The sequence below is a fragment of the Coregonus clupeaformis genome, unplaced genomic scaffold (genome assembly GCF_020615455.1).
Source record: "Coregonus clupeaformis isolate EN_2021a unplaced genomic scaffold, ASM2061545v1 scaf0058, whole genome shotgun sequence".
NCBI lineage: Eukaryota > Metazoa > Chordata > Actinopteri > Salmoniformes > Salmonidae > Coregonus > Coregonus clupeaformis.
In genome coordinates, this window is record NW_025533513.1 from 535,347 (window position 1) to 561,481 (window position 26,135).

At 45.9% G+C, this 26,135-nt stretch overlaps 1 protein-coding gene across 4 annotated transcripts in view; it reads left to right on the forward strand.

Moving 5' to 3' along the window:
* The window catches only part of LOC121549486 (ankyrin repeat and sterile alpha motif domain-containing protein 1B-like), a 277,377-nt gene that overhangs the window by 134,271 nt on the left and 116,971 nt on the right, over positions 1–26,135 (forward strand). For all 4 annotated transcript variants that reach the window (XM_045212863.1, XM_045212862.1, XM_045212865.1 and 1 more), the window contains exon 12: positions 8,456–8,609. In XM_045212863.1, the coding sequence (XP_045068798.1) occupies positions 8,456–8,609 (154 nt within the window). The remainder of the gene's footprint in view (positions 1–8,455; positions 8,610–26,135) is intronic.

Genomic DNA, 26,135 nt, shown 5'->3' on the forward strand with positions numbered 1-26,135 from the left:
TGTCTGCTTTTCGTTTTAGCGTTTCCAATATTCTGCCGTTATTTAAAGCACGTTAGTCTATTTATTTAAATCAAATTATTCCCACCTAATTAGTTAAATCGGTGCATATTTATATTTAAACGATAAACCAAATTATTTCAGTCTAATTATTTAATCAGTATTTTGCAGGGTCAAACATCAACATGTGTGGTCCTCTGTAGCTCAGCTGGTAGAGCACGGCGCTTGTAACGCCAAGGTAGTGGGTTCGATCCCCGGGACCACCCATACACAAAAATGTATGCACGCATGACTGTAAGTCGCTTTGGATAAAAGCGTCTGCTAAATGGCATATTATTATTATTATTATTATTATTATTATTATTATCAACCGTTACAGTTCAATTATATCAGTTCAAACGTTTCATTTTAGTCATACTAGTTATTCATTATTTTACCTTTATGTTCCCAATTGTTATTAACGGGTTATACGGTTTAAGCAACCACAAACCCAACAGTTATTCACAAATTATACAGTTTGGACAGCCACAGACGTCTTTAATTCCTAATTCGTTTTCTATCAAGGTATACAGGTTTATTAATTTTAGTAACCCGCATTCACTCTTTTATTTAGTCTGCAAACACTATTTTATTACACTGGGATCATTCACACGCTCATGCATACGACACCCTATACTTTAAAGTGCTCCTCCGATCTGGGCGGTACCCCCAAGTACAGCTCCCTGCCGAAGCGCAACACTATAGTGTACTTTAAAGTGCTCCTACGATCATAGTCGTACTAGTTACGGACCTTGCCATAGCGCAACACTATCTAAAATTTCCCGAACCTAGCCGTACCCTCGAAGTTACGGACCTTGCCGGTGTAATTCTTCGAACCTAGCCGCACCCACGTAGTTACGAACCTTGCCGATAGCAATTACTTAAGTCAATTATTCCCTCTATCTTCGAACCTAGCCGTACCCTCGCAGTTACGGACCTTGCCGATAGATGTCAGTATTTTCTCCGAACCTAGCCGTACCCCGCAGTTACGGACCTTGCCGGTAGAACAAATACTCTATGGTACCACTTACATCAGACAGGTGTTTCACAAAATTAATTTGGATAAAGCCAATGTGCATAACTTTAGTTATATAACAATAGGTGTCTGCTTACCTGTTTTTAGTAGTCCGGACTCTTTGTGGAACACACCGTTCAATGACAGAGATGTCCAATGGGCCAGACAATACCCAGCGAAGTCCCTTTTACCAGATCACAGTCGGTGGTCACCAATTGTTAAGTTGCGTCAATTCAAATCTGGTATTAGGAATAAAAGAGGTCAACACGACTTCTAAGATATACCAGTATTTTAATTAATGCAAAACCTTCAATGGTAAATATGATGTTCGTATATACGGGTCCACTGAAATACCACGCAGGGCATTCTGAGAACTAAGCCATTGTTATGAGTTCTTCTTAAAATACTCTGACAGAGATAGTTCCCGCTCCCTGCTGGCCAATCAGAGTAGAGACTGAGCGTGGTTTAGACTTACTCAGCCTATCCGTTGGCGCACAGGCTGGTCCCAGGCCCTTGGCGCTCCACTGTTGCACACTGTTGCCAGGCATAAGTTTGTTATCATCACAACCTGTAGAGTCAGCACCTTTTTGCAGTACACATGTCCTTGAGTATGATGGTTTAACAAAGAGGCAGTGTTCGTGTATGTGAGAATCACAAGTTCTTATCTCCTCCTACCCCCTAACGTTCCTCACATGAATCACAGCTTGTTATGTGAAACAATTTATATCAGTACAGTACAAATCCATTATGTTTAATCATTAATGCATTCCTTCTAAGCTAGTCATCACATCTAGATCCCGACACTGTATAAAGTAATCCATCAGTGGGAGATAATAGCTCCCCTAGTATCAGTGGATGCGAGAAAGAACACTAGCCTGGTCCCAGATCTGTTTGTGTTGTCATATCTGGTTCAGAGTGATGAGAACCAATGACTTGATGTACACTGTGTCAATCAATCCGCAAGCAGATCCCAGATCAGTGTTAGTGTGAGCAGAACCTAATGTGCTCGTTGATCAGGGTTAAAAATTTTCTCGGGTTCATTTTCTGTATCTCTTGAAGATTTTAGTGCATCTGAAACTGTAATATCGAAATGTTGGCTGCAAGGCCTTTCTCAAGACGCATAATAAAAGAAGAATGTTCACTAGAAAAGTTGATCAGTTGGTTGGAGCACCAACCTGAGGTTCTGATAAAGAGGCTGTCCTTGATGTTTTACTCTGGAGTCTGCAGACATTCCGTGCCCAGATGACTCAACTGGTTGCTATAGTTATGCCTTGTTAATGAAGAGAAGGTGTGTACAGTACGTTCCAGGAGTAATGAATGTCCAAATCAGGCAGTTCTATCCTGGGAAGAGCTACGGTGAAACTGATAATTAAATGATAATTACGATAACTCATTGTTATCATCATCGATCGTATTCACCATTGTCATCGCCGTTGACGTCGTCATCATCATCACCATCATCATCATTTTTGCACTGAAGAAATGAAAATAAAATAAAATCCCAATAGATCAATAGTCTTGATGCTTCATCCATACTCAGACCTGAATAAGCCCTTACTAACTAACAAAATGACCATACACCTGAGTTATATGGAGCACTCCCCACGGCTGTGTACCTGTGGAACCTGCTCTAGCAGTTTGGGATTAGTAATAGTGCTCAGGGAAACTGAAACCATGTTGGGGAGGTGAAGTGATTTCCTGAAAGGAGTGGATTTCTCTGGGGTGAGCTCAGTAAGCTAATGGTGAAGTAACTGATTTCTCTTGGATTAGCTGTCCACTGAGGAAAATACTAGCCCTCTCTCTCTCTCTGTCTCTCTTCTACAGTTTTACCTTTGACTCCACACCCATCCCGCCCGGCCATCTAGATGTGTGAAGGTTAATGTATTTTCTGTAGGGAAGCTAATGATCCATCATTTATGACATTCCTGGGAGTGTGCAAACTTAAATGTTGTATTACCATAGCATTTTTGTATGTTCTCTATAGTTATGTACTTGAAAACCAATTCGGCACATTTTGGAAAACTCCTGGCAGACTTGATGCAAAATATTGTGTAATGATGTAATTCTTCACTGGATTAGTCTGAAACTTTGCACACACTACTGCCATCTGGTGGACAACATCTAAATTACATATAGAATCCTAAATCACTGTCTGGACTTTCTCTTGCACTTCAAAGATGATGCAAAAGAAAAAAAAAAGAAAAATACGCATGTTTTACCAGATCTAATGTGTTATATTCTCCTACATTAATTACATTTCCACAAACTTCAAAGTGTTTCCTTTCAAATGATATCAAGAATATGCATGTCCTTGCTTCAGGTCCTGAGCTACAGGCAGTTAGATTTGGGTATGTCATTTTAGGGGAAATAAAAAAAAAGTCGATCCTTAAGAGGTAAGGGGCTTTATTGGCATGGGAAACATATTTTTTACATTGCCAAAGCAAGTGAAATAGATAATAAACAAAAGTGAAATAAACAATAAAAAATGAACAGTAAACATTACACTCACAAAAGTTCCAAAATAATAAAGAAGTTTCAAATGTCATATGTCTATATACAGTGTAGCTCAGTTGGTAGAGCATGGCGCTTGCAATGCCAGGTTTGTGGGTTCGTTTCCCACGGGGGGCCAGTATGAAAATGTATGCACTCACTAACTGTAAGTCGCTCTGGATAAGAGCGTCTGCTAAATGACTAAAATGTACAGTTCTTCTCAAACCCCCCCCGTGAGGTCAGGAGCGTTGTGCCGTGGGATGGTCTCAGAGGGACTATTGTCCTCTCATGTCCCGTTCCTCTAGGACGTCCCCCCCCCGACCCCCTCATCTAATATGAGGAAATGCCAGTGAATTACAGCCTCCTCCATATCTGCTGCAGTTTGAAATGCCTGAACTGTCTGTTAGGCAGGGATAGGGGAGCGAGGGAAAGAGTGGGTTATAGAGAGAGGAGAGAGAGAGAGAGAGAGAGAGAGAGAGAGAGAGAGAGAGAGAGACTGTCTGCACAGTGCTTAAGGGACAGAAACAAGGAGGAGTGGGATATGTGGAATGAGAGAGGGAGGAATAGAGAGTGAATATATTGTTCTGTTCTGTTTTGCTCTTTATTGTTTTGGTCAAAAAATGAAAAAACAAGACAAACTTTTTTGAAAAGAACCTGTAAATCTGCAAGCACATACACAGAACACACCCTGAGAGATGTTAGTCGGGTCAGAGTCACATGTCCTGCAGGATAGTAGCTCCAGGAACGTGACTGTAGTATTAACAGATTTCCTATTTGGGTTACCGGCCTGACACACACACACACACACACACACACACACACTGCTAAGAGACTGCTAATTAGTGGCCGGAGGAGGACTCTGTTTGTCTGTTCCCTTCCTGTGGCAGATACACAAGTTCCTCTATGTCCTATCTCTCCACAGATAAAGAGAGAGCGAGGGAGAGAGAGAAAGCGAGGAAGTGTGTGTGTGTGTGCTTAAGACATGGTCTTGTGTGTGTTTGGACATGGAGCTCATTGCGTGAACCTACTCGACCCTTACACCAGGAAGTGGAGGTGGGATCAACTATTAACAGGTAACACAAACTGCCTTAGCACCTCTGAGTTGACTTGGTATGCAGAGGGTGGTGTGGCGTCTCTGGTGCGCTGGCCATTTACACACTTTCTGATTTAGTGGGAGTCTGGAGAGGTGGGGACTGGGGAGTGTGGGACTAAAGGAGTCTCTGAAGTAGTAGGAAACGGCTCTCGCTTTGAGTTAAAACACTTTTACCTATTTTGATAGGAGAACAAATAGAACAGAATTGTGTTTGAGAGAGAGAGGGAGGAAATCTCTGCTTTAAACCAACTGTAGCATACTTCCTTCCCTTCCTCTGAACCAATCGTTTTCTCGTCCTCATTTTCCAGCCTCCTTTCCTCGGATTCAGTAAAATTCTATTGTAGTTACTCTGAAGGAAGTTGGAGTGTATCCACTAGGCTTTCATCTGTTTCTTTCTTTCTTTCTCTCTCTCTTTCTTTCTCTCTTTCTCTCTTTTTTTCTCTCTCTCTCTTTCTTTCTTTCTCTCTCGCTCTCTTTCTCTCTCTCTTTCTCTGGTTCTCTCAGTTCATCGCTGCGTTGCACTCGTCTGTTTTATTCTCTCCGTAGTAGGTTTGGAGTTCCTCCACTGCCTCTCTACCTAAGACAGCTGGGTGGAAGCGAGAGAGAGAGTGAGAAGGAGAGAGAGGGAGAGGCTGGGGTGCTGGTGTGTTCTTTACACAGGCAGACAAGTAAACTTCAGGGATGAAGAGAAAAAGAGAGAGGGGTATGGGTTTGTAGAGAGAACGTGAAATAAGAACAGAGAGAGAGAGATCGTGAAATAAGAACAGACAGAGAGAGAGAACGTGAAATAAGAACAGACAGAGAGAGAGAGATTGTGAAATAAGAACAGACAGAGAGAATGTGAAATAAAAACAGACAGAGAGAGAGAACATGAAATAAGAACATACAGAGAGAGAACGTGAAATAAGAACAGAGAGAGAGAACGTGAAATAAGAACAGCGAGAGAGAACGTGAAATAAGAACACAGAAAAAAAGTGAAATAAGAACAGAGAGAGAACTCGAAATAAGAACAGACAGAGAGAATGTGAAATAAGAACAGACAGAGAGAGAGAACGTGAAATAAGAACACATAGAAAACGTGAAATAAGAACAGACAGAGCGAGAGAACGTGAAATAAGAACACAGAGAAAATGTGAAATAAGAACAGACAGAGAGAGAGAACGTGAAATAATAACAGACAGAGAGAACGTGAAATAAGAACAGAGAGAGAGAACGTGAAATAAGAACAGACAGAGAGAGAGAACGTGAAATAAGAACAGACAGGGAGAACGTGAAATAAGAACACATAGAAAACGTGAAATAAGAACAGAGAGAGAGAGAACGTGAAATAAGAACAGACAGAGCGAGAGAATGTGAAATAAGAACAGACAGAGAGAGAGAACGTGAAATAACAACAGACAGAGAGAGATAACTTGAAATAAGAACAGACAGAGAACGTGAAATAAGAACAGACAGAGAGAGAACGTGAAATAAGAACAGACAGAGAGAGAGAACGTGAAATAAGAACAGACAGAGAGAGAGAACTTGAAATAAGAACAGACAGAGAGAGAACGTGAAATAAGAACAGACAGAGAGAGAGAACGTGAAATAAGAACAGACAGAGAACGTGAAATAAGAACAGACAGAGAGAGAACGTGAAATAAGGACAGACAGAGAGAGAGAACGTGAAATAAGAACAGACAGAGAGAACGTGAAATAAGAACAGACAGAGAAAATGTGAAATAAGAACAGACAGAGAGAGAGAACGTGAAATAAGAGCAGACAGCGAGAGAGAACGTGAAATAAGAACAGAGAGAGAGAACGTGAAATAAGAACAGACAGAGAGAGAGAACGTGAAATAAGAACAGAAAGAGTGGAAGAGAACGTGAAATAAGAACAGACAGAGAGAGAGAACGTGAAATAAGAACAGACAGAGGTTGGTTTTATGTGGAGGATAAAGACAGATGCATTCCTGTCTTCTCCCTCCGGACTGCTGCATCCAGAGATGGGTTGCACAAAGAGCCCAAGTTGTCTAATAAGCCCCAGAAGGGGAACCGATGACAGCTCCAGAGAAAGGTTGCGTCCCAATTGGCACCCTATTTCCTTTATAGTGCACCACTTTTGACCAGGGCACATGCAGTAGGGCTCTGGTCAAAAGTATTGCACTATATAGGGAATAGGATGCCATTTGGGACACAGACTCTTTCTTGGGTTCTTCATGTATCATGGAATCCCAGTTTAAAGGGTGTAGGCTATAACAGATAAGGGGACTCAATTTGAAGGGGCCACACTTTTTGTCTATATTTTTTTATGGAGTGTAATTGCTTTATGGAGTGTAATTGCTTTATGGAGTGTAATTACTTCTGTTGACTGTAAGCATATTGACGTGAAAAGTTAACCCATACTATTGCTGTTTGACATCACCGGCTGGTGCTTTACATGGGCTAGAGTAATGTGACTCAAATTGAATAGACCTGCTGGTCTTTTGTGTATATGTGTGTGTGTGTGTGTGTGTGTGTGAGAAAGGGAGTACATACACTGAAGTTTTATATTGGCTAGTGTAATAGGACACATTGAGTATTGAACGTGTGTGTGTCTGTGTGTGTGTGTACACGAGACAGATTGTCTAGGGAGTGATCGTTCTATCAGAGAGGATGATTAATCCTCTCTGCACGCGCTCAGTGCGTGATTGATGGCCCAGTGGTGTCTGGATAATGTAGTAGAAGCAGCTGACAGGAAGAGTAATGGCTGTCAGAGTGAGACAACGAGGAGGAGAGGAAGGGGGAGTCGATAGAGTTCAGGGGAAATGAACACACCAGGGGTGAGGGATGGGCAACGCCACACCCCCATCGCCACGGCAACCAAATACGGCGGGGTGACCCGGGTGACATCTCAGCATGGAGTGGTGCATTATGGGAAAACACAGGCATCAATTGCCCATGCGTCTCTGGTGAGAAATGTCTGTCTTTCCTGCGCCCTCCATTGCTCACTGTTGTGTTTTCATTTGGCATGGGTACACATATGCCATATAGACAGGGGCAATTAGTTCCAAGGGCTTTTCTGTAAACCCGCTGGGTCTCAACCTTTCCACACTGTCACAGGAATGAAACAATATGAAACGGGTTGCACACAGGACACCGGCCATTTTGGCTCAGTTGCAATGGAGTCGTGGAAGGATGATCTCATGGTTTCTTCTAATTTAACTTGAAGGGAGCAACAGGCTATTTTTCTCAGAAACTACACTTGAGGCCGTCATGCTGTCTGGTTTTGCCCTATGTCATGTGACAGGGGCCAGAGGCCTCAGCGAGGGTGATGGATATCTCCTCTTAGTAGTAGAGGGGGACCCTGGGAAATGTGGTCGCCAGTCTTACTACTATATCAACATCTGATTACACAGGGTTATAAAGAAAAATAGAAGAAGAAAAAATACTAATACTGTCACAGTTTAGCTTTTTTTTTGTATTTCCTCTCTATCTATCTGGTGGTGCCAATGCTTATTAAATCAAGTGCAATACAAGCAACTCCTTAGATTCAGTAGGGGGAGCAGGCCTGAGCAGTGTTTGAATTGAACCATGTCCTTGAGGTGATTTATGATGGTGGGTTGTTTGTGTGATCTGATGGTACCAAGGGCAGTAAACAAACATTGTTGATCCAACATTCAAGGTTATACATTGGACATTGGAAGTGCTTGTCAATGTACATACACACACATTTTCTGTCGCTTCCACACGTGAAACTACCCACAACATTCTCACCATGTATCTCTCTCTCTCTCTCTCTTTCTCTCTCTCGCGCTCTCTCTCTCTCGCGCTCTCTCTCTCGCGCTCTCTCTCCCCTATCAGGATTTTAAGCGCTCGGCGGAGATCGTCCCATCACCCTCCCTTGACGTGTTCCTACCGGAGGATGAGGACAATCCGTATGAGTCCGTCACCACCGCCGTCACCCACAAACCCTGCTCGCTGGACATCGCCCGCTTCAACGGCTGCCCCCTCAACGGTAAGGACACACCCACTCATATGATTACTCGTATGAGTATGAGTCCGTGACGGACTCATACCCACTCGTATGAGTCCGTCACCCACCTCCGTCACCGTTGTCAGTGCCGTGACTACTGTAGATTTGGAATATATATTATGAAATAATAACAGGAACAACAATGGTCACCTCCGTAACTACAGTCAACTCCGTTACCATTGTCCACACCGTCACAGTCGTAGATGAAGTAACAACAGTACCCAGGACAGTGAGGGTCACTACCATAGCCACAGTCACCCCCGTTACCGCTGTCTGCACCCTCACAGCTATTGGATGTGAATAAAAGAGATCTGGATTCAGAGTGATGTTTCATACTGTAGGATATCTGGAGATCAAGATAGCCCAAACTGTAACGCAGTCACCACTCAGCAGCAGGTCCACATACCAAGTCCACATACTTGTTGCCGTCGCAGCACAGTGCCCAGGGTTCTCATTTTACTCCCTACCAATACCATCATAGGCTACACCGCGGGTTGTCCTGGCAACTGTGCCTCTACCACACTCCCACTAAAGGGGTGGTGAGTCAGCTGTGGGTTGTCATGGTAACTGTGGTTGAATCACTCCTGGTGAGAGTTAGACTGTTTGTTTTTGGTTGGATTTTGCTGTGTGATTGACTTCTAGGGGTCTGCAGGGTGTTCAGCTCTCTTTCATACACACAGACTTCAGAGCTGAGATTTCTCCGGGGGTCGGCTCAGGATAAGTGATAACTAAACAAATCAGAGGAGGGCTGAGGGGAATCACGGATTCCTGCATTTAGCCCAGTCACTCAGATCTGTAATGAGACATGACTGTGAGCCACAGAGAGAGAGAGAGAGAGAGAGAGAGAGAGAGAGAGAGAGAGAGAGAGAGAGAGAGAGAGAGAGAGAGAGAGAGAGAGAGAGAGAGAGAGAGAGAGAGAGAGAGAGAGAGAGAGAGAGAGAGAGAGAGAGAGAGAGAGAGAGAGAGAGAGAGAGAGAGAGAGAGAGAGAGAGAGAGAGAGAGAGAGAGAGAGAGAGAGAGAGAGAGAGAGAGAGAGAGAGAGAGAGACTCTGGTCTCAGACTGAATATTTTACAAAGTTTCCATCCCGAGAATAAATCACATTTCTCCCGGGTAACCCGGTGTTTCCCATTAAAACTGGAAGCATATCAATGTGTCTGGAATTGATTACAGCTTTCATCGGCATGAAAATTCAAGCCGGATGCTACCTGAGCCTGATAAGCCATACATTTAATGAGCCCTACATTAAAGACATTTTATGAACCCAAGCCCAAATGATTGTGCCGTTATCCAATACATAGCCTATTATATACAGTATAGGCTACCGCACATTACGCACAACAGAAAAACATAAAAGCCCATAGATGTAGCTAGCTATATGCTCTCTTGGGTAAATAAATTAAACAAGCTCCTGTATTGTATTATACTGTATTATATGGACTGGAATTACGCACCTCGTTCAAACCGTAATACAGCAGGTTGTGAACATGTGATGCTGGTGTAGGCTAGCGAATTTGGGCAAAAACTAACAGACTGGCCTATTTTACATTTTTATACAGTGACTATTCAGCAGCCTGATGGTCTGGGGGTAGAAGGCTATTGGCCAGTCTGTTAGTTTTTGCAATTGGCCAGTCTCCTTTGTTTTGCTGACGTTAAGGGAGAGGTTGTTTACCTTGCACCACACACCGTCAGAGTGCCTACCTCCTCCCTGGTCAGGTCGTCAGCGAACTTGATGATGGAGTTGGAACTGTGTGAGGCCGCGCAATCGTGGGTATACAGGGAGTACAGGAGGGGACTGAGGACACACCCTTGTGGGGCCCCCGTGTTGAGGATCAGTGTGGAGGAGGTAATGTTGCCAACCTTCACCACCTGTGGAATGCCCGTCAGGAAGTCCAGGACCCAGTTGCATATGGAGGAGTTCAGTCCCAGGGCCGTGAGGTTTATGGTGAGCTTAGAGGGCACTATGGTATTGAAGGCCGAGCTGTAGTCGATGAACAGCATCCTCACATATGCATTCCTCTTGTCCAGGTGGGTGAGGGCAGTGTGCAATGGCGATTGCGTCGTCTGTGGATCTGTCGGGCGGTAGGTGAGTGTGTCGGGGAGGGAGGAGGTGATGTGGTCTTTGACTAGCCCCTCGAAGCACCAATACTGCATTGAATTTATTACCTGAAAGAGGACATATATATACAGTACCAGTCAAAAGTTTGGACACACCTACTCATTCCATGGTTTTTCTTTATTTTTACTATTTTCTACATTGTAGAATAATAGTGAAGACATCAAAACTATGAAATAACACATATGGAATCATGTAGTAACCAAAAAATTGTTCAACAAATCAAAATATATTTTATATTTGAGATTCTTCAAATAGCCACCCTTTGCCTTGATGACAGCTTTGCACACTCTTGGCATTCTCTCAACCAGCTTCATGAGGTAGTCACCTGGAATGCATTTCAATTAACAGGTGTGCCTTCTTAAAGTTAATTTGTGGAATTTCCTTCTTAATGCGTTTGAGCCAATCAGTTGTGTTGTGACAAGGTGGGGGGGGGGGTCAAATAAGCAAAGAGATACGACAGTCCATCATTACTTTAAGACATGAAGGTCAATACGGAATATTTCAAGAACTTTAAAAGTTTCTTCAAGTGCAGTCTCAAAAACCATCAAGCGCTATGATGAAACTGGCTCTCATGAGGACCGCCACAGGAATGGAAGACCCAGAGTTACCTCTGCTGCAGAGGATAAGTTCATTAGAGTTACCAGCCTCAGAAATTGCAGCCCAAATAAATGCTTCACAGAGTTCAAGTCACAGACACATCTCAACATCAACTGTTCAGAGGGGACTGTGTGAATCAGGCCTTCATGGTCGAATTGCTGCAAAGAAACCACTACTAAAGGACACCAATAAGAAGAAGAGACCTGCTTGGGCCAAGAAACACGAGCAATGGACATTAGACCGGTGGAAATTTGTCCTTTGGTCTGGAGTCCAAATTTGAGATTTTTGGTTCCAACCGGCGTGTCTTTTTGAGATGCGGTGTGGGTGAACGGATGATCTCCGCATGTGTATTTCCCACCATCAAGCATGGAGGAGGAGGTGTGATGGTGTAGGGGTGGTTTGCTGGTGACACTGTCTGTGATTTATTTAGAATTCAAGGCACACTTAACCAGCATGGCTACCACATCATTCTGCAGCGGTACGCCATCCCATCTGGTTTGGGCTTAGTGGGACTATCATTTGTTTTTCAACAGGACAATGACCCAACACACCTCCAGGCTGGTAAGGGCTATTTTACCAAAAAGGAGAGTGATGGAGTGCTGCATCAGATGACCTGGCCTCAACAATCCCCCGACCTCAACCCAATTGAGATGGTTTGGGATGAGTCGGACGGCAGAATGTAGGAAAAGCAGCCAACAAGTGCTCAGCATATGTGGGAACTCCTTCAAGACTGTTGGAAAAGCATTCCAGGTGAAGCTGGTTGTGAGAATGCCAAGAGTGTGCAAAGCTGTCATCAAGGCAAATGGTGGCAATTTGAAGAATCTCAAATATAAAATATATTTTCTCCTATCACAGCCATTGAACTCTGTAGCTGTTTTGCATATGTTTATTTTCTCCTATCACAGCCATTGAACTCCGTAGATGTTTTGCATATATTTATTTTCTCCTATCACAGCCATTGAACTCTGTAGCTGTTTTGCATATGTTTATTTTCTCCAATCACAGCCATTGAACTGAGTAGCAGTTTTGCATATGTCTATTTTTTCCTATCACAGCCATTGAACTCTGTAGCGGTTTTAAAATCATCAATGGCCTCATAGTGACATCGCTAAGCAGTTTCAATGCCAAGAGTGTGCAAAGCTGTCATCAAGGCAAAGGGTGGCTACTTTGAAGAATCTCAAATATAACATATATTTTGATTTATTTAACCCTTTTTGGGTTACTACATGATTCCATATGTGTTATTTCATAGTTTTGATGTCTTCACTATTATTCTGCAATGTAGAAAATAGTACAAATAAAGAAAAACCCTTGAATGAGTAGGTGTGTCCAAACTTTTGACTGGTACTATAAATCTTGAACAGGATTATCTATTTTGTATGCAATTTGAGTTGATGGAGAGAGAGAAAGACTGCGAGAGATTACTCACATTTTTACTGATTTAAAGCAATGGTATTTGAGTGATAGGCTGTAAAAAAAAAACATCTTAACAATAAAAAAATAAGGTGACCCCCGAAAGCCAGATGGAGATGTGTAAATTAGACGTGCATTCAGTCCTTATATTAATGTAGCATAGGCTATGCTGCAGCAAATGTAGGCCTACCTTTCATAAGATAAAAAAGTTAACATGATGAGATGCATTGTGAACTGCGCTCCGGACTGAGATGCATTGATGATTGATCATGCAGATAGCAGTTCCATTTCACGTCATGCTGTTCATAGACATAATTTATTATAATTTACTGGTTTATCACAGTTATTTGTCCCGGGAAAAGGGAGTGGAGTTTGGGCGGGAAATCTCAGTAAATCTTGTTAACCCGGTTCCTACTATTCAACCCTAGCCCAGTCACAGTAAGGTTTTGAAGGAAACCCACCTGTCCTATGCTGTAGAGTTAGCTGACAGCGCAACAGGCAGCAGCAGCTTTAAAGGAAACAAACCTGTCCTATGCTGTAGAGTTAGCTGACAGCGCAACAGGAAGTAGCATCTTTAAAGGAAACAAACCTGTCCTATGCTGTAGAGTTAGATGACAGTGCAACAGGCAGCAGCAGCTTTAAAGGAAACCAACCTGTCCTATGCTGTAGAGTTAGCTGACAGTGCAACAGGCAGCAGCAGCTTTAAAGGAAACAAACCTGTCCTATGCTGTAGAGTTAGCTGACAGCGCAACAGGCAGCAGCAGCTTTAAAGGAAACAAACCTGTCCTATGCTGTAGAGTTAGCTGACAGCGCAACAGGCAGCAGCAGCTTTAAAGGAAACAACCTGTCCTATGCTGTAGAGTTAGCTGACAGCGCAACAGGCAGCAGAAGCTTTAAAGGAAACCCACCTGTCCTATGCTGTAGAGTTAGCTGACAGCGCAACAGGCAGCAGCAGCTTTAAAGGAAACCCACCTGTCCTATGCTGTAGAGTTAGCTGACAGCGCAACAGGCAGCAGCAGCTTTAAAGGAAACAAACCTGTCCTGTGCTGTAGAGTTAGCTGACAGCGCAACAGGCAGCAGCAGCTTTAAAGGAAACAAACCTGTCCTGTGCAGTAGAGTTAGCTGACAGCGCAACAGGCAGCAGTAGCTTTAAAGGAAACAAACCTGTCCTGTGCTGTAGAGTTAGCTGACAGCGCAACAGGCAGCAGTAGCTTTAAAGGAAACAAACCTGTCCTGTGCTGTAGAGTTAGCTGACAGCGCAACAGGCAGCAGCAGCTTTAAAGGAAACAAACCTGTCCTGTGCTGTAGAGTTAGCTGACAGCGCAACAGGCAGCAGCAGCTTTAAAGGAAACAAACCTGTCCTGTGCTGTAGAGTTGGCTGACAGAAGCAGCAGGCAGCAGCAGCTTTAAAGGAAACAACCTGTCCTGTGCTGTAGAGTTAGCTGACAGAAGCAGCAGGCAGCAGCAGCTTTAAAGGAAACAACCTGTCCTGTGCTGTAGAGTTAGCTGACAGCGCAACAGGCAGCAGCAGCTTTAAAGGAAACAAACCTGTCCTGTGCTGTAGAGTTGGCTGACAGAAGCAGCAGGCAGCAGCAGCTTTAAAGGAAACAACCTGTCCTGTGCTGTAGAGTTAGCTGACAGAAGCAGCAGGCAGCAGCAGCTTTAAAGGAAACAACCTGTCCTGTGCTGTAGAGTTAGCTGACAGAAGCAGCAGGCAGCAGCAGCTTTAAAGGAAACAACCTGTCCTGTGCTGTAGAGTTAGCTGACAGAAGCAGCAGGCAGCAGCAGCTTTAAAGGAAACAACCTGTCCTGTGCTGTAGAGTTAGCTGACAGCGCAACTGGCAGCAGCAGCTTTAAAGGAAACAACCTGTCCTGTGCTGTAGAGTTAGCTGACAGAAGCAGCAGGCAGCAGCAGCTTTAAAGGGAACAACCTGTCCTGTGCTGTAGAGTTGGCTGACAGAAGCAGCAGGCAGCAGCAGCTTTAAAGGAAACAACCTGTCCTGTGCTGTAGAGTTAGCTGACAGAAGCAGCAGGCAGCAGCAGCTTTAAAGGAAACAACCTGTCCTGTGCTGTAGAGTTAGCTGACAGAAGCAGCAGGCAGCAGCAGCTTTAAAGGAAACAACCTGTCCTGTGCTGTAGAGTTAGCTGACAGAAGCAGCAGGCACCAGCAGCTTTAAAGGAAACAACCTGTCCTGTGCTGTAGAGTTAGCTGACAGCGCAACTGGCAGCAGCAGCTTTAAAGGAAACAACCTGTCCTGTGCTGTAGAGTTAGCTGACAGAAGCAGCAGGCAGCAGCAGCTTTAAAGGAAACAACCTGTCCTGTGCTGTAGAGTTAGCTGACAGAAGCAGCAGGCAGCAGCAGCTTTAAAGGAAACAACCTGTCCTGTGCTGTAGAGTTAGCTGACAGCGCAACAGGCAGCAGAAGCTTTAAAGGAAACCCACCTGTCCTATGCTGTAGAGTTAGCTGACAGCGCAACAGGCAGCAGCAGCTTTAAAGGAAACCCACCTGTCCTATGCTGTAGAGTTAGCTGACAGCGCAACAGGCAGCAGCAGCTTTAAAGGAAACAAACCTGTCCTGTGCTGTAGAGTTAGCTGACAGCGCAACAGGCAGCAGCAGCTTTAAAGGAAACAAACCTGTCCTGTGCTGTAGAGTTAGCTGAAAGCGCAACAGGCAGCAGTAGCTTTAAAGGAAACAAACCTGTCCTGTGCGGTAGAGTTAGCTGACAGCGCAACAGGCAGCAGTAGCTTTAAAGGAAACAAACCTGTCCTGTGCTGTAGAGTTAGCTGACAGCGCAACAGGCAGCAGCAGCTTTAAAGGAAACAAACCTGTCCTGTGCTGTAGAGTTAGCTGACAGCGCAACAGGCAGCAGCAGCTTTAAAGGAAACAAACCTGTCCTGTGCTGTAGAGTTGGCTGACAGAAGCAGCAGGCAGCAGCAGCTTTAAAGGAAACAACCTGTCCTGTGCTGTAGAGTTAGCTGACAGAAGCAGCAGGCAGCAGCAGCTTTAAAGGAAACAAACCTGTCCTGTGCTGTAGAGTTAGCTGACAGCGCAACAGGCAGCAGCAGCTTTAAAGGAAACAAACCTGTCCTGTGCTGTAGAGTTGGCTGACAGAAGCAGCAGGCAGCAGCAGCTTTAAAGGAAACAACCTGTCCTGTGCTGTAGAGTTAGCTGACAGTGCAACAGGCAGCAGCAGCTTTAAAGGAAACAACCTGTCCTGTGCTGTAGAGTTAGCTGACAGAAGCAGCAGGCAGCAGCAGCTTTAAAGGAAACAACCTGTCCTGTGCTGTAGAGTTAGCTGACAGAAGCAGCAGGCAGCAGCAGCTTTAAAGGAAACAACCTGTCCTGTGCTGTAGAGTTAGCTGACAGCGCAACAGGCAGCAGCAGCTTTAAAGGAAACAACCTGTCCTGTGCTGTAGAGTTAGCTGACAGAAGCAGCAGGCAGCAGCAGCTTTAAAGGAAACAACCTGTCCTGTGCTGTAGAGTTAGCTGACAGAAGCAGCAGGCAGCAGCAGCTTTAAAGGAAACAACCTGTCCTGTGCTGTAGAGTTAGCTGACAGAAGCAGCAGGCAGCAGCAGCTTTAAAGGAAACAACCTGTCCTGTGCTGTAGAGTTAGCTGACAGAAGCAGCAGGCAGCAGCAGCTTTAAAGGAAACAACCTGTCCTGTGCTGTAGAGTTAGCTGACAGAAGCAGCAGGCAGCAGCAGCTTTAAAGGAAACAACCTGTCCTATGCTGTAGAGATAGCTGACAGAAGCAGCAGGCAGCAGCAGCAGCAGCTCTAAGGAGACTCTAAACCTCTGTGGTCTCAATGAACAGAGACGGCTTTTTACATCCCAAATCTACCTCCTTACTGTCTGTTACTGCAGACCTACCTGGCTGAGGCATAGGGACTTAGGGATGACATAGGGACTACTAATTTGTCCTCAGAGATGATGACTAAGTCAGTAGCATCCACCAAAAATAACCCTTCTGTCTCACAGTATGCATTATGTCTTAGCTTTGCAGTTTTCCCTATCAGTGTATATACTTAAATGTACTCTTCAATCTCTCTCTAACTCTCTTTCTCCCCCTCTCTCTCTTTCTCTCACTCTCTCTCCCTCACAATGTAAGATCACCTTAAACTGATAATTTACAGCCACTGTCTCTGTGTGTGCTGCAGAAGCACATAGGCTACATATACTGTATAATTAAACCTATTCAGCAAAACATGAAATGTCAATGGGGGAAAGACACAGCACAGTAGCAATCTCTCCCCATGTGGTTACATTTGCAAACAGATAGAATAGTATATACTGTATAATCTAACAGTGAATAGAGGAGCCTGCAGACAGGGATATTATGGGTCTTTTGAGAGCAAGGTGTCTTAAAATAGTGGCAATGAGGCTTTGAGGCCTGCAATCACGTACAGGGCAGGAGACAGATGGCTAGCTATCACCGCTAAGTGGTTAGCGCAAAAAATGTCTGTCCCTCTCCGCCTATCGACTCCCACGGTAAACACATAGGCTACTGCAGCCACACACATTCACACACACACCAAAAAATACTTCAAACTTTCACTTTTAATTGACCCTCCCACAGCATCTACCCCTCCCTCCCTCCGATCCAATGCTTCTGCTCCTTTCTTCTACTCCTCTCTTCTCCTCCCTCCATTCCTTCCCTGAGGCTAAAGCCAAGATGTCGTTCTGTTCCAGTCCATTTCCCCCCGTGATGAAGAACTGGAGGTGACATTTAATTGTGCTCTGACGAACCAACAACAACACGAAATAAGAAGCACAACTAACTCTCCAGGCTCTGCCATTAGAACAGTCATGCCCCATTGAGTATGGGCAAGGGGGGCAAGGAGGGGTGGGGTGTGGGGTGTGGGAGGAATTGTGAGGCATACACACACACACTTTCACTCCTCCCTCCCTCCTGTGCTCTGAGATTTTCCCCGCGACTTGTTGGCAGCCATTTTGTTTGAACCATTAATGAGGAGTGGTGAACTGCTCATGAATGTTCACATGTAATTGACCAACCACCTGTGGTTATGCATACAGAGTCAACACCATCTCTCTCTAGAGTCAGAGGCTGGGGTTGTGGAATACTACCAAGATGGATATTATTATCATGATGTCAGTATGGCAAGGCTGAACACAGTCAAATTATCATTAGACCAATACGGTAGGAGACAGATGGTAGAATATGATTTTCATATCAACAGGCAGACTAGGTTTGAACACAGCCTATACAATATTACTATGCTAATAACTATGCTTCCACTGAGCAAAAAATATCAACTCAAAACCTTGAAGTACCTAAGGTATACTTGGATTGGGGTTGAAGGATTTATGACAGTCAGCTGTTTGATTATAAGTTGATTAGTTGAAGCAGTTGTTGTTAGTTAGTGCAAGGCTGGAACAAAACCATACACACCCTGTGGTCTCCAGCAATTGTTCAATGATTTAAAAAAAATCAACATTGTTGGGATAAAGCCCACAAACTTTTAGCTCAATGCTTATTCCTTCAGGGGCAGATCCTGGCTTGAAACATTGTTTTTGTTTACTAGGTGACTCACAAGAAAACTTCCAAATCAGTCTGAGAACCACTGATCTGTGATATCAAAAAGGCCAAGATAATAGCCATCAAATGAAATTGTTTTCGATAGCTACGGTGCTGAATTACTAGGGCAAGATAGCACATCTCTGAAATGGTTTTAGATTGCTCTGATAGTGGCATCGAGCTGAATGTTGTGAAAGTTCTGTGCCTATTGATCCACAGACAGCTGAACACCAAATGACTAGAATCACCCCTCCAAATAATGGGCTGTTAGAATTGAACACGATTGCATGTTCGTAAACACTCTTTCAGATCTGAGGCTCAGAAGTTTCATAGGTTAAAGTTCAAGTGTGGACACACCGATAAAGACAGAGAAAATATAGTTTGTGTGTGTTAGTGTGAGAGTGCTTCTATTTTGTCACATGCCCAGTTGCGCCGTGCGGCTGTGACATTGTATGATGTGTCGTGTTATTTAGCGTCCCCTGCTACGTGTTGGCTCATAATGTTTCTCCCAGTGAAGATTATGAGAAGTGGTGTCACGTCTGGTACCCTGTCATTTTTAGTCTTATTGTGGTGATAGCTTTTTTTTGCTGTGCCGTGTCAAGCTGTGTTAGGATAGTTCCAGAGAGGGGGGGTTTCGCTCTCTGGAAGCCCAGTTTGGATGCTCTTTCCCTGGTTGTGAAGTGTCTGGGCTCCCCCTCTCCTCCTGTCCGGTTGGAGGTTCTCAAGTCTATTCCGTGTGTGTGTGTGTGTAAATACCATAGCTGTTTCAGAGTAGCATGTTGTTTTGTTGCACATTCAACACTGAAGGACACTCCTGTATGAGATGTAACATTGAGAGGCAGACCTGTAATTGGTGCATTCTGCGACACGGTATTGGGAGCTTAGCTGTAATTGGTTAATGGGGTATGACATTGAGAGCATATGAGCTGTACAGCTGTACACACACACATGAACCCAAACACAAACACACACCCTATATAGCCCCAGGATAATATCCCACCATTACACACTGTACTGCAGGGATCATCAACTAGATTTAGCCGCGGGCCATTTTTTTCTTGTGTGGATGGTCGGGGGGCCGGAACATAATTATAAATAATTTGTAGACTGCAAATTGACGGCAAGAAGCTCAAACAGATATAATATTTGACTAAAACATAATCATTTGAAAACTTGCTTACATTTGTGTACAATCACATATATCTCTCTATTATATTATACGTGGGAATACTTTGGACCAGATTTCCTAAATTAAAATCACTTGGAACTGATTTGCTGGTCTAAAATCACCCGTAGGCCAAATTCGGCCCGCTGGCCGCCAGTTGGGGAACCCTGCTGTACTGCATGCCTGCATTAAAAAACTTGCTGTACAGCTGGTCTGGCCTGGCCTATGAACACATACTTGTCATGAGCCCTCTCACTCCACCGGGTTACCACCTTAATTTGTTTCCACTATCTTCCACTCTGCTCACCTCCCTCTCTCTACTCAGCCTAACTAGCTCCACCTGTCCCTGCTCTGCTCGGCTCTAATTACTCTGCCAGCTGCACTGCATTACCCACTAACCTCTCCCAGTATTTAAGGCCCTGTCTTTCAGCTCTCCGGTGTCAGATCGTCTGCAAAGCTCACACCCGGAACCTGTTTGCTCGCGCTTCTGGCTCACCCTGGTTTTGTGACCCCGGACCTGCCTGTTTTTTGGATACTCTTCTGCCTCAGGAGATCCAGACCTGCTTCTGCCATTACGACTCCTGACTACTCTTCAATCCCGGTAACTCTGACCAGCCTTCTGCCTTGCTACTACGTATTTTGGATTTCCCTTGAACTGTACTGCTGCCTGGTTTCATTCCGCCCCGTTGTGTCTGTGTTTCCTCCCCCAGGACTTCTGGACCACCAACCACCGGCGTCATCGGACGCATCGCTGCCACTGGGGGGAGGCACAGACCCAGCACATCGGACGGGATAACCCCTGGAGCCTTCACTCACTCCCTACATCCCTTTCCCCTTAAGTTTAAATAAACTTTCTGGTGTGACGCAATTGTGGTCCTCTTGTCGTCTGTCTGAACCGTGACAGTACGATCTGACCATCATGGACTCAGCGCACACTTCCCCCGACATGGAAACCGAAGAACCTGAGCAACCCACCGCCATGCTACGCCTGGAACACACTGAGAGAGAGCTAGGCCGCATGAGCGGCGACATCACCTCTCTGCTTCAGGTCGGCCACCAACAGCATCAGCAGTTCCAGCAGCACCAGCAGCAGTCCCAGCAGCAGCAACAACAACTCACCATGATCATTCAACTCCTCACCAACCTGACCCCCAGCCAGTCTGCCCACCAGCCCTGCCCCCGAGTTACCTGCCCCGGTCATTGCAGCCGCTGCTCCGGAACCCAAGATTGGAAACCCCGAGCGGTTCAACGGCGATTCAACCCAGGTCCGGCCATTCCTGACTAGCTGCCGACTTCAGTTCTCCTTGCAGCCAAGGACCTTCGCCACGGAGGGGGCTAAAGTTGGGTATGCCATCACTCACCTGACGGGCCGAGCTCGACTCTGGGGAACAGCAGAGTTCGAACGTCAAACCCCCGCATGTGCAACCTTCGACCGGTTTGCCGAGGAGATGCTGAAGGTGTTTGACCTGGATTCACCAACCGCAGAGGCGTCTCGTGAACTGTTCAGTATTCGACAAGGCAGACGTACAGTCGCAGACCATTCCATCGACTTCCGAACCCTGGCTAGACGAAGTTCTTGGAACACACCATCGTTGGTGGACGCGTTCTTCCATAGTTTGGCTGACTATATCAAGGACGAGTTGGTCTCCCATGAACTGCCTTCCACTCTTGATGAAGCCATCGCACTGACTGTCAGGATCGACAGAGGGATACAGACCCGTCGTCGTGAGAGGGGGCGCCAAGGTCCACCTACTACCGGCATTCGGAGAGATCCGACTGGGCTCCTGTCATCTACTGCCACTCACCCAGTTCAGCTTGATCAGTCTGAGCCTATGGAGATTGGGCGAGCCTCTCTCACTCCTGCAGAGCGCCAGCGACGCTTCACCTCAAACCTCTGCCTCTATTGTGGAGGTGATGGACATCGTGTGGTAACCTGCCCTTTAAAGGGCCGAAGCTCACCGGGCATAGGGGGAGTCCGGTTGAGTTCAATGACCATCCAGTCCTCCGACCGCAAACCCCTGCTGCAAGTTCACCTCCGCCTCCCTGACTCAACTCACACCCTGGCTGCTCTGGTGGATTCTGGCGCCGAAGCCAACATAATGGACATCAAGCTGGCACGCCAACTGGGACTGGAGAACCTCCGTTTGACACCTCCTATTCCTGCCCGGGCACTGGACGGACACTTACTCGGATCGGTCACTCATGTCACGGCCCCGGTCTCGATGGGTCTGTCCGGAAACCATCAAGAAACTATCCAGTTTCACCTGCTCCCCTCTCCAGGCCAACCCCTCATCCTGGGTTACCCATGGCTCCGCCCGGCACAACCCTCAGCTCGACTGGGTGACCGGGGTGATCAGGGAGTGGGGAGAGGACTGCCACCGAACCTGCCTGCTTGCCGCCGCACTACCCCCTCGGCCAGTACCTACTAACTCCGCTCCTGACCCCTCCAAGGACCCTGTGTCGATTCTGCCAAGTCCCTGCATCGTTGCAGCTCTGACCTGGGCTGTTGAGGAACAGGTGCTGGAGGCTCTCCGTAACCAGCCAGGTCCCAGCACTTGCCCAGCTGACCGCCTTTTTGTCCCCGAAGACCTGAGGTCCCAGGTCGTTCAGTGGGGACATGACTCCCGCCTAGCTTGTCACCCTGGCTCCACCCGCACTTACAACCTGCTCGCCCAGAGGTTCTGGTGGCCCTCTCTGAGGAAGGATGTACGGGAATTCGTCCAAGCCTGCCCCATCTGCAACCAACACAAGTCGTCCTGCCAGCCCCCCAGCCGGATTGCTGCAGCCCCTGCCTGTGCCCAGGAGTCCGCTGGTCCCTGCTGCGCCTTGTCCTCCTCCTCCACGGCTCGTCGATGGTGGTCTGGTTTACACCGTCCGCCGCCTGCTTCGGTCCAGACGGAGGGGTAGGGGTCTCCAGTACCTCATTGACTGGGAGGGCTATGGACCTGAGGAAAGGACCTGGGTGCCAGCTAGTCGGATTGTGGATAGGACTCTCATCACCGCTTTCCACCAACGGCATCCTGATCAACCTGCAATCCGTAGGGGGCCGCCCCAGAGGGGTCCCTAACCGTCCGGCCCGCTCGGCTTCCTGTCCTGTGCCTGATCCTGTCTCGGGACCTGTCCCATCTCCCGACCACGGCCCTCCGGCTTCCTCCGAGGATGAGGACGTTCACTCGGACCGTTCGGAGGAGTTCTAGCCCTCCTCCGGCTCCCCTCCTCCCGCCCGGCGTGGTGTTGCTCTTGGGACTTCTGGGGCCGTCCCTTGGGGGGTTCTGTCATGAGCCCTCTCACTCCACCGGGTTACCACCTTAATTTGTTTCCACTATCTTCCACTCTGCTCACCTCCCTCTCTCTACTCAGCCTAACTAGCTCCACCTGTCCCTGCTCTGCTCGGCTCTAATTACTCTGCCAGCTGCGCTGCATTACCCACTAACCTCTCCCAGTATTTAAGGCCCTGTCTTTCAGCTCTCCGGTGTCAGATCGTCTGCAAAGCTCACACCCGGAACCTGTTTGCTCGCGCTTCTGGCTCACCCTGGTTTTGTGACCCCGGACCTGCCTGTTTTTTGGATACTCTTCTGCCTCAGGAGATCCAGACCTGCTTCTGCCATTACGACTCCTGACTACTCTTCAATCCCGGTAACTCTGACCAGCCTTCTGCCTTGCTACTACGTATTTTGGATTTCCCTTGAACTGTACTGCTGCCTGGTTTCATTCCGCCCCGTTGTGTCTGTGTTTCCTCCCCCCCCCAGGACTTCTGGACCACCAACCACCGGCGTCATCGGACGCATCGCTGCCACTGGGGGGAGGCACAGACCCAGCACATCGGACGGGATAACCCCTGGAGCCTTCACTCACTCCCTACATCCCTTTCCCCTTAAGTTTAAATAAACTTTCTGGTGTGACGCAATTGTGGTCCTCTTGTCGTCTGTCTGAACCGTGACAATACTGGTCTGTCTACTAACACACAGACTGTCTTTGTAACACACACACACACACACACCCTCACATCAATCATCAGTGCTGACAGGCTTATTTACTCTACAGGAAAATACCATCTGTCTATATTTATCCCTCTGATCGCCCCCCTCTCTCTCTCTCTCTCTCTCTCTCTCTCTCTGTCTCTCTCTCTCTCTCTCTCTCTCTCTCTTTCTCTGTCTCTCTCTCTCTCTTTCTCTTTCTCTTTCTCGCTCTGTCCATCTCGCTCTCTGTCTCTCTACCTATCTTCTCATACAAACACTTTCTTCCTCTCAGATAGCTTTGGACGGTATACCGTATATACCAGGGTTATTCAACACTTACCATACGAGGTCCGGAGCCTACTGGTTTTCTGTTCTAGCTGATAATTCATTGCACTCGCCTGGTGTCCGAGGTCTACATCAGTCCCTGATTAGAGGGGAACAATTAAAAAACGCAGTGGAACTGGCTTCGATGGCCAGAGTTGAGTTCGAGGGGTTATAGCCACGGGATTGTTTTTCAATACCGTCAATACTATTGAAACTATTTCTTATAATTTTTTTAATACATTTGAATACACACTACCGTTCAAATGTTTGGGGTCACTTAGAAATGTCCTTGTTTTCCATGAAAACATACATGAAATGAGTTTGAATAGGAAATATAGCAAAATGCATAGGAAATGTAGTCATTGACAAGGTTAGAAATAATGATTTTTAATAGAAATAATAATTGTGTCCTTCAAACTTTGCTTTTGTCAAAGAATCCTCAATTTGCAGCAATTACAGCCTTGCCGACCTTTGGCATTCTAGTTGTCAATTTGTTGAGGTAATCTGAAGAGATTTCACCCCATGCTTCCTGAAGCACCTCCCACAAGTTGGATTGGCTTGATGAGCACTTCTTACGTACCATACGGTCAAGCTGCTTCCACAACAGCTCAATATGGTTGAGATCCGGTGACTGTGCTGGCGACTCCATTATAGACAGAATACCAGCTGACTGCTTCTTCCCTAAATAGTTATTGCATAGTTTGGAGCTATGCTTTGGGTCATTGTCCTGTTGTAGGAGGAAATTGGCTCCAATCAAGTGCCGTCCACAGGGTATGGAGTGATAGCCTTCCTTCTTCAAGATCCCTTTTACCCTGTACAAATCTCCCACTTTACCACCACCAAAGCACCCCCAGACCATCACATTGCCTCCAACATGCTTGACAGATGGCATCAAGCACTCCTCCAGCATCTTTTGATTTGGCTGCGTCTCACAAATGTTCTTCTTTGTGATCCGAACACCTCAAACTTCGATTTGTCTGTCCATAACACTTTTTTACAATCGTCCTCTGTCCAGTGTCTGTGTTCTTTTGCCCATCTTAATCTTTTTTTTTTTATTGGCCAGTCTGAGATATGGCTTTTTCTTTGTAACTCTGCCTAGAAGGTCAGCATCCCGGAGTCGCCTCTTCACTGACGTTGAGACTGGTGTTTTGCGGGTACTATTTAATGAAGCTGCCAGTTGAGGACCTGTGAGGCGTCTGTTTCTCAAACTAGACACTCTAATGTATTTGTCCTCTTGCTCAGTTTTGCACCGGGGCCTCCCACTCCTCTTTCTATTCTGGTTAGAGCCAGTTTGCGCTGTTCTGTGAAGGGAGTAGGACACAGCGTTGTACGAGATCTTTAGCTTCTTGGCAATTTCTCGCATGGAATAGCTTTCATTTCTCAGAACAAGAATAGACTGACGAGATTCAGAAGAAAGTGATTTGTTTCTGGCCATTTTGATTCTGTAATCGAACCTACAATTGCTGATGCTCCAGATACTCAACTAGTCTCAAGAAGGCCAGTTGTATTGCTTCTTTAATCAGCACAACAGTTTGCAGCTGTGCTAACATAATTGCAAAAGGTTTTTCTAATTATCAATTAGCCTTTTAAAATGATAAACTTGGATTAGCAAACACAATGTGCCATTGGAACACATGACTGATGGTTGCTGATAATGGGCCTCTGTACGCCTATGTAGATATTTCATAAGAAATCAGCCGTTTCCAGCTACAATAGCCATTTACAGCATTAACAATGTCTACACTGTATTTCTGATCAATTTGAAAACAAGGAGATTTCTAAGTGACCCCAAACTTTTGAACGGTAGTGTATATTTTAATAATAAGCAGTTCACCACACCCGCAATAACATCTGCTAAATATGTCTATGCGACCAATACAATTTGATTTGATGTTATATATTTGTTGCTACTTTTTAAGTAAATACCTGCAGTCAACTTGTGCAATACGTTAGCTACCCTCCTGTAGGTTTTCACTCCATCCTCAGTTGTTACTAACCTGATTCAGTTTATCAACCAGTTAATTATTAGATGCGCTAGATTAGGGTTGGAGTGAAAACCTATAGGACAGTAGTTCTCCAGGAACAGGGTTGAAGCGTACCGTTAGTCCCCAGTCACGTGGTATTTGTTTACAAGCACAATGACGACAGACCGGAGCCTTGTGAGTCACTGGGCGGATTCGATTATGCTGAGATGCAGGGAACCGGGCAAAGACCCGGCACGTCATCGGGCAAAAGCGGGGAGAGAGGAGCGCCATTCTCAAATCGAAGAATAATCTGTGCCACTCGGTCATGTTGTCATCAAGGCAGCATGTTGCATCGTCCAGAAACATACAACATATATTTTCCATTAAATATTTTTTTTACATTTTCTAACAATTTTTAATTGGGAAGGCAGA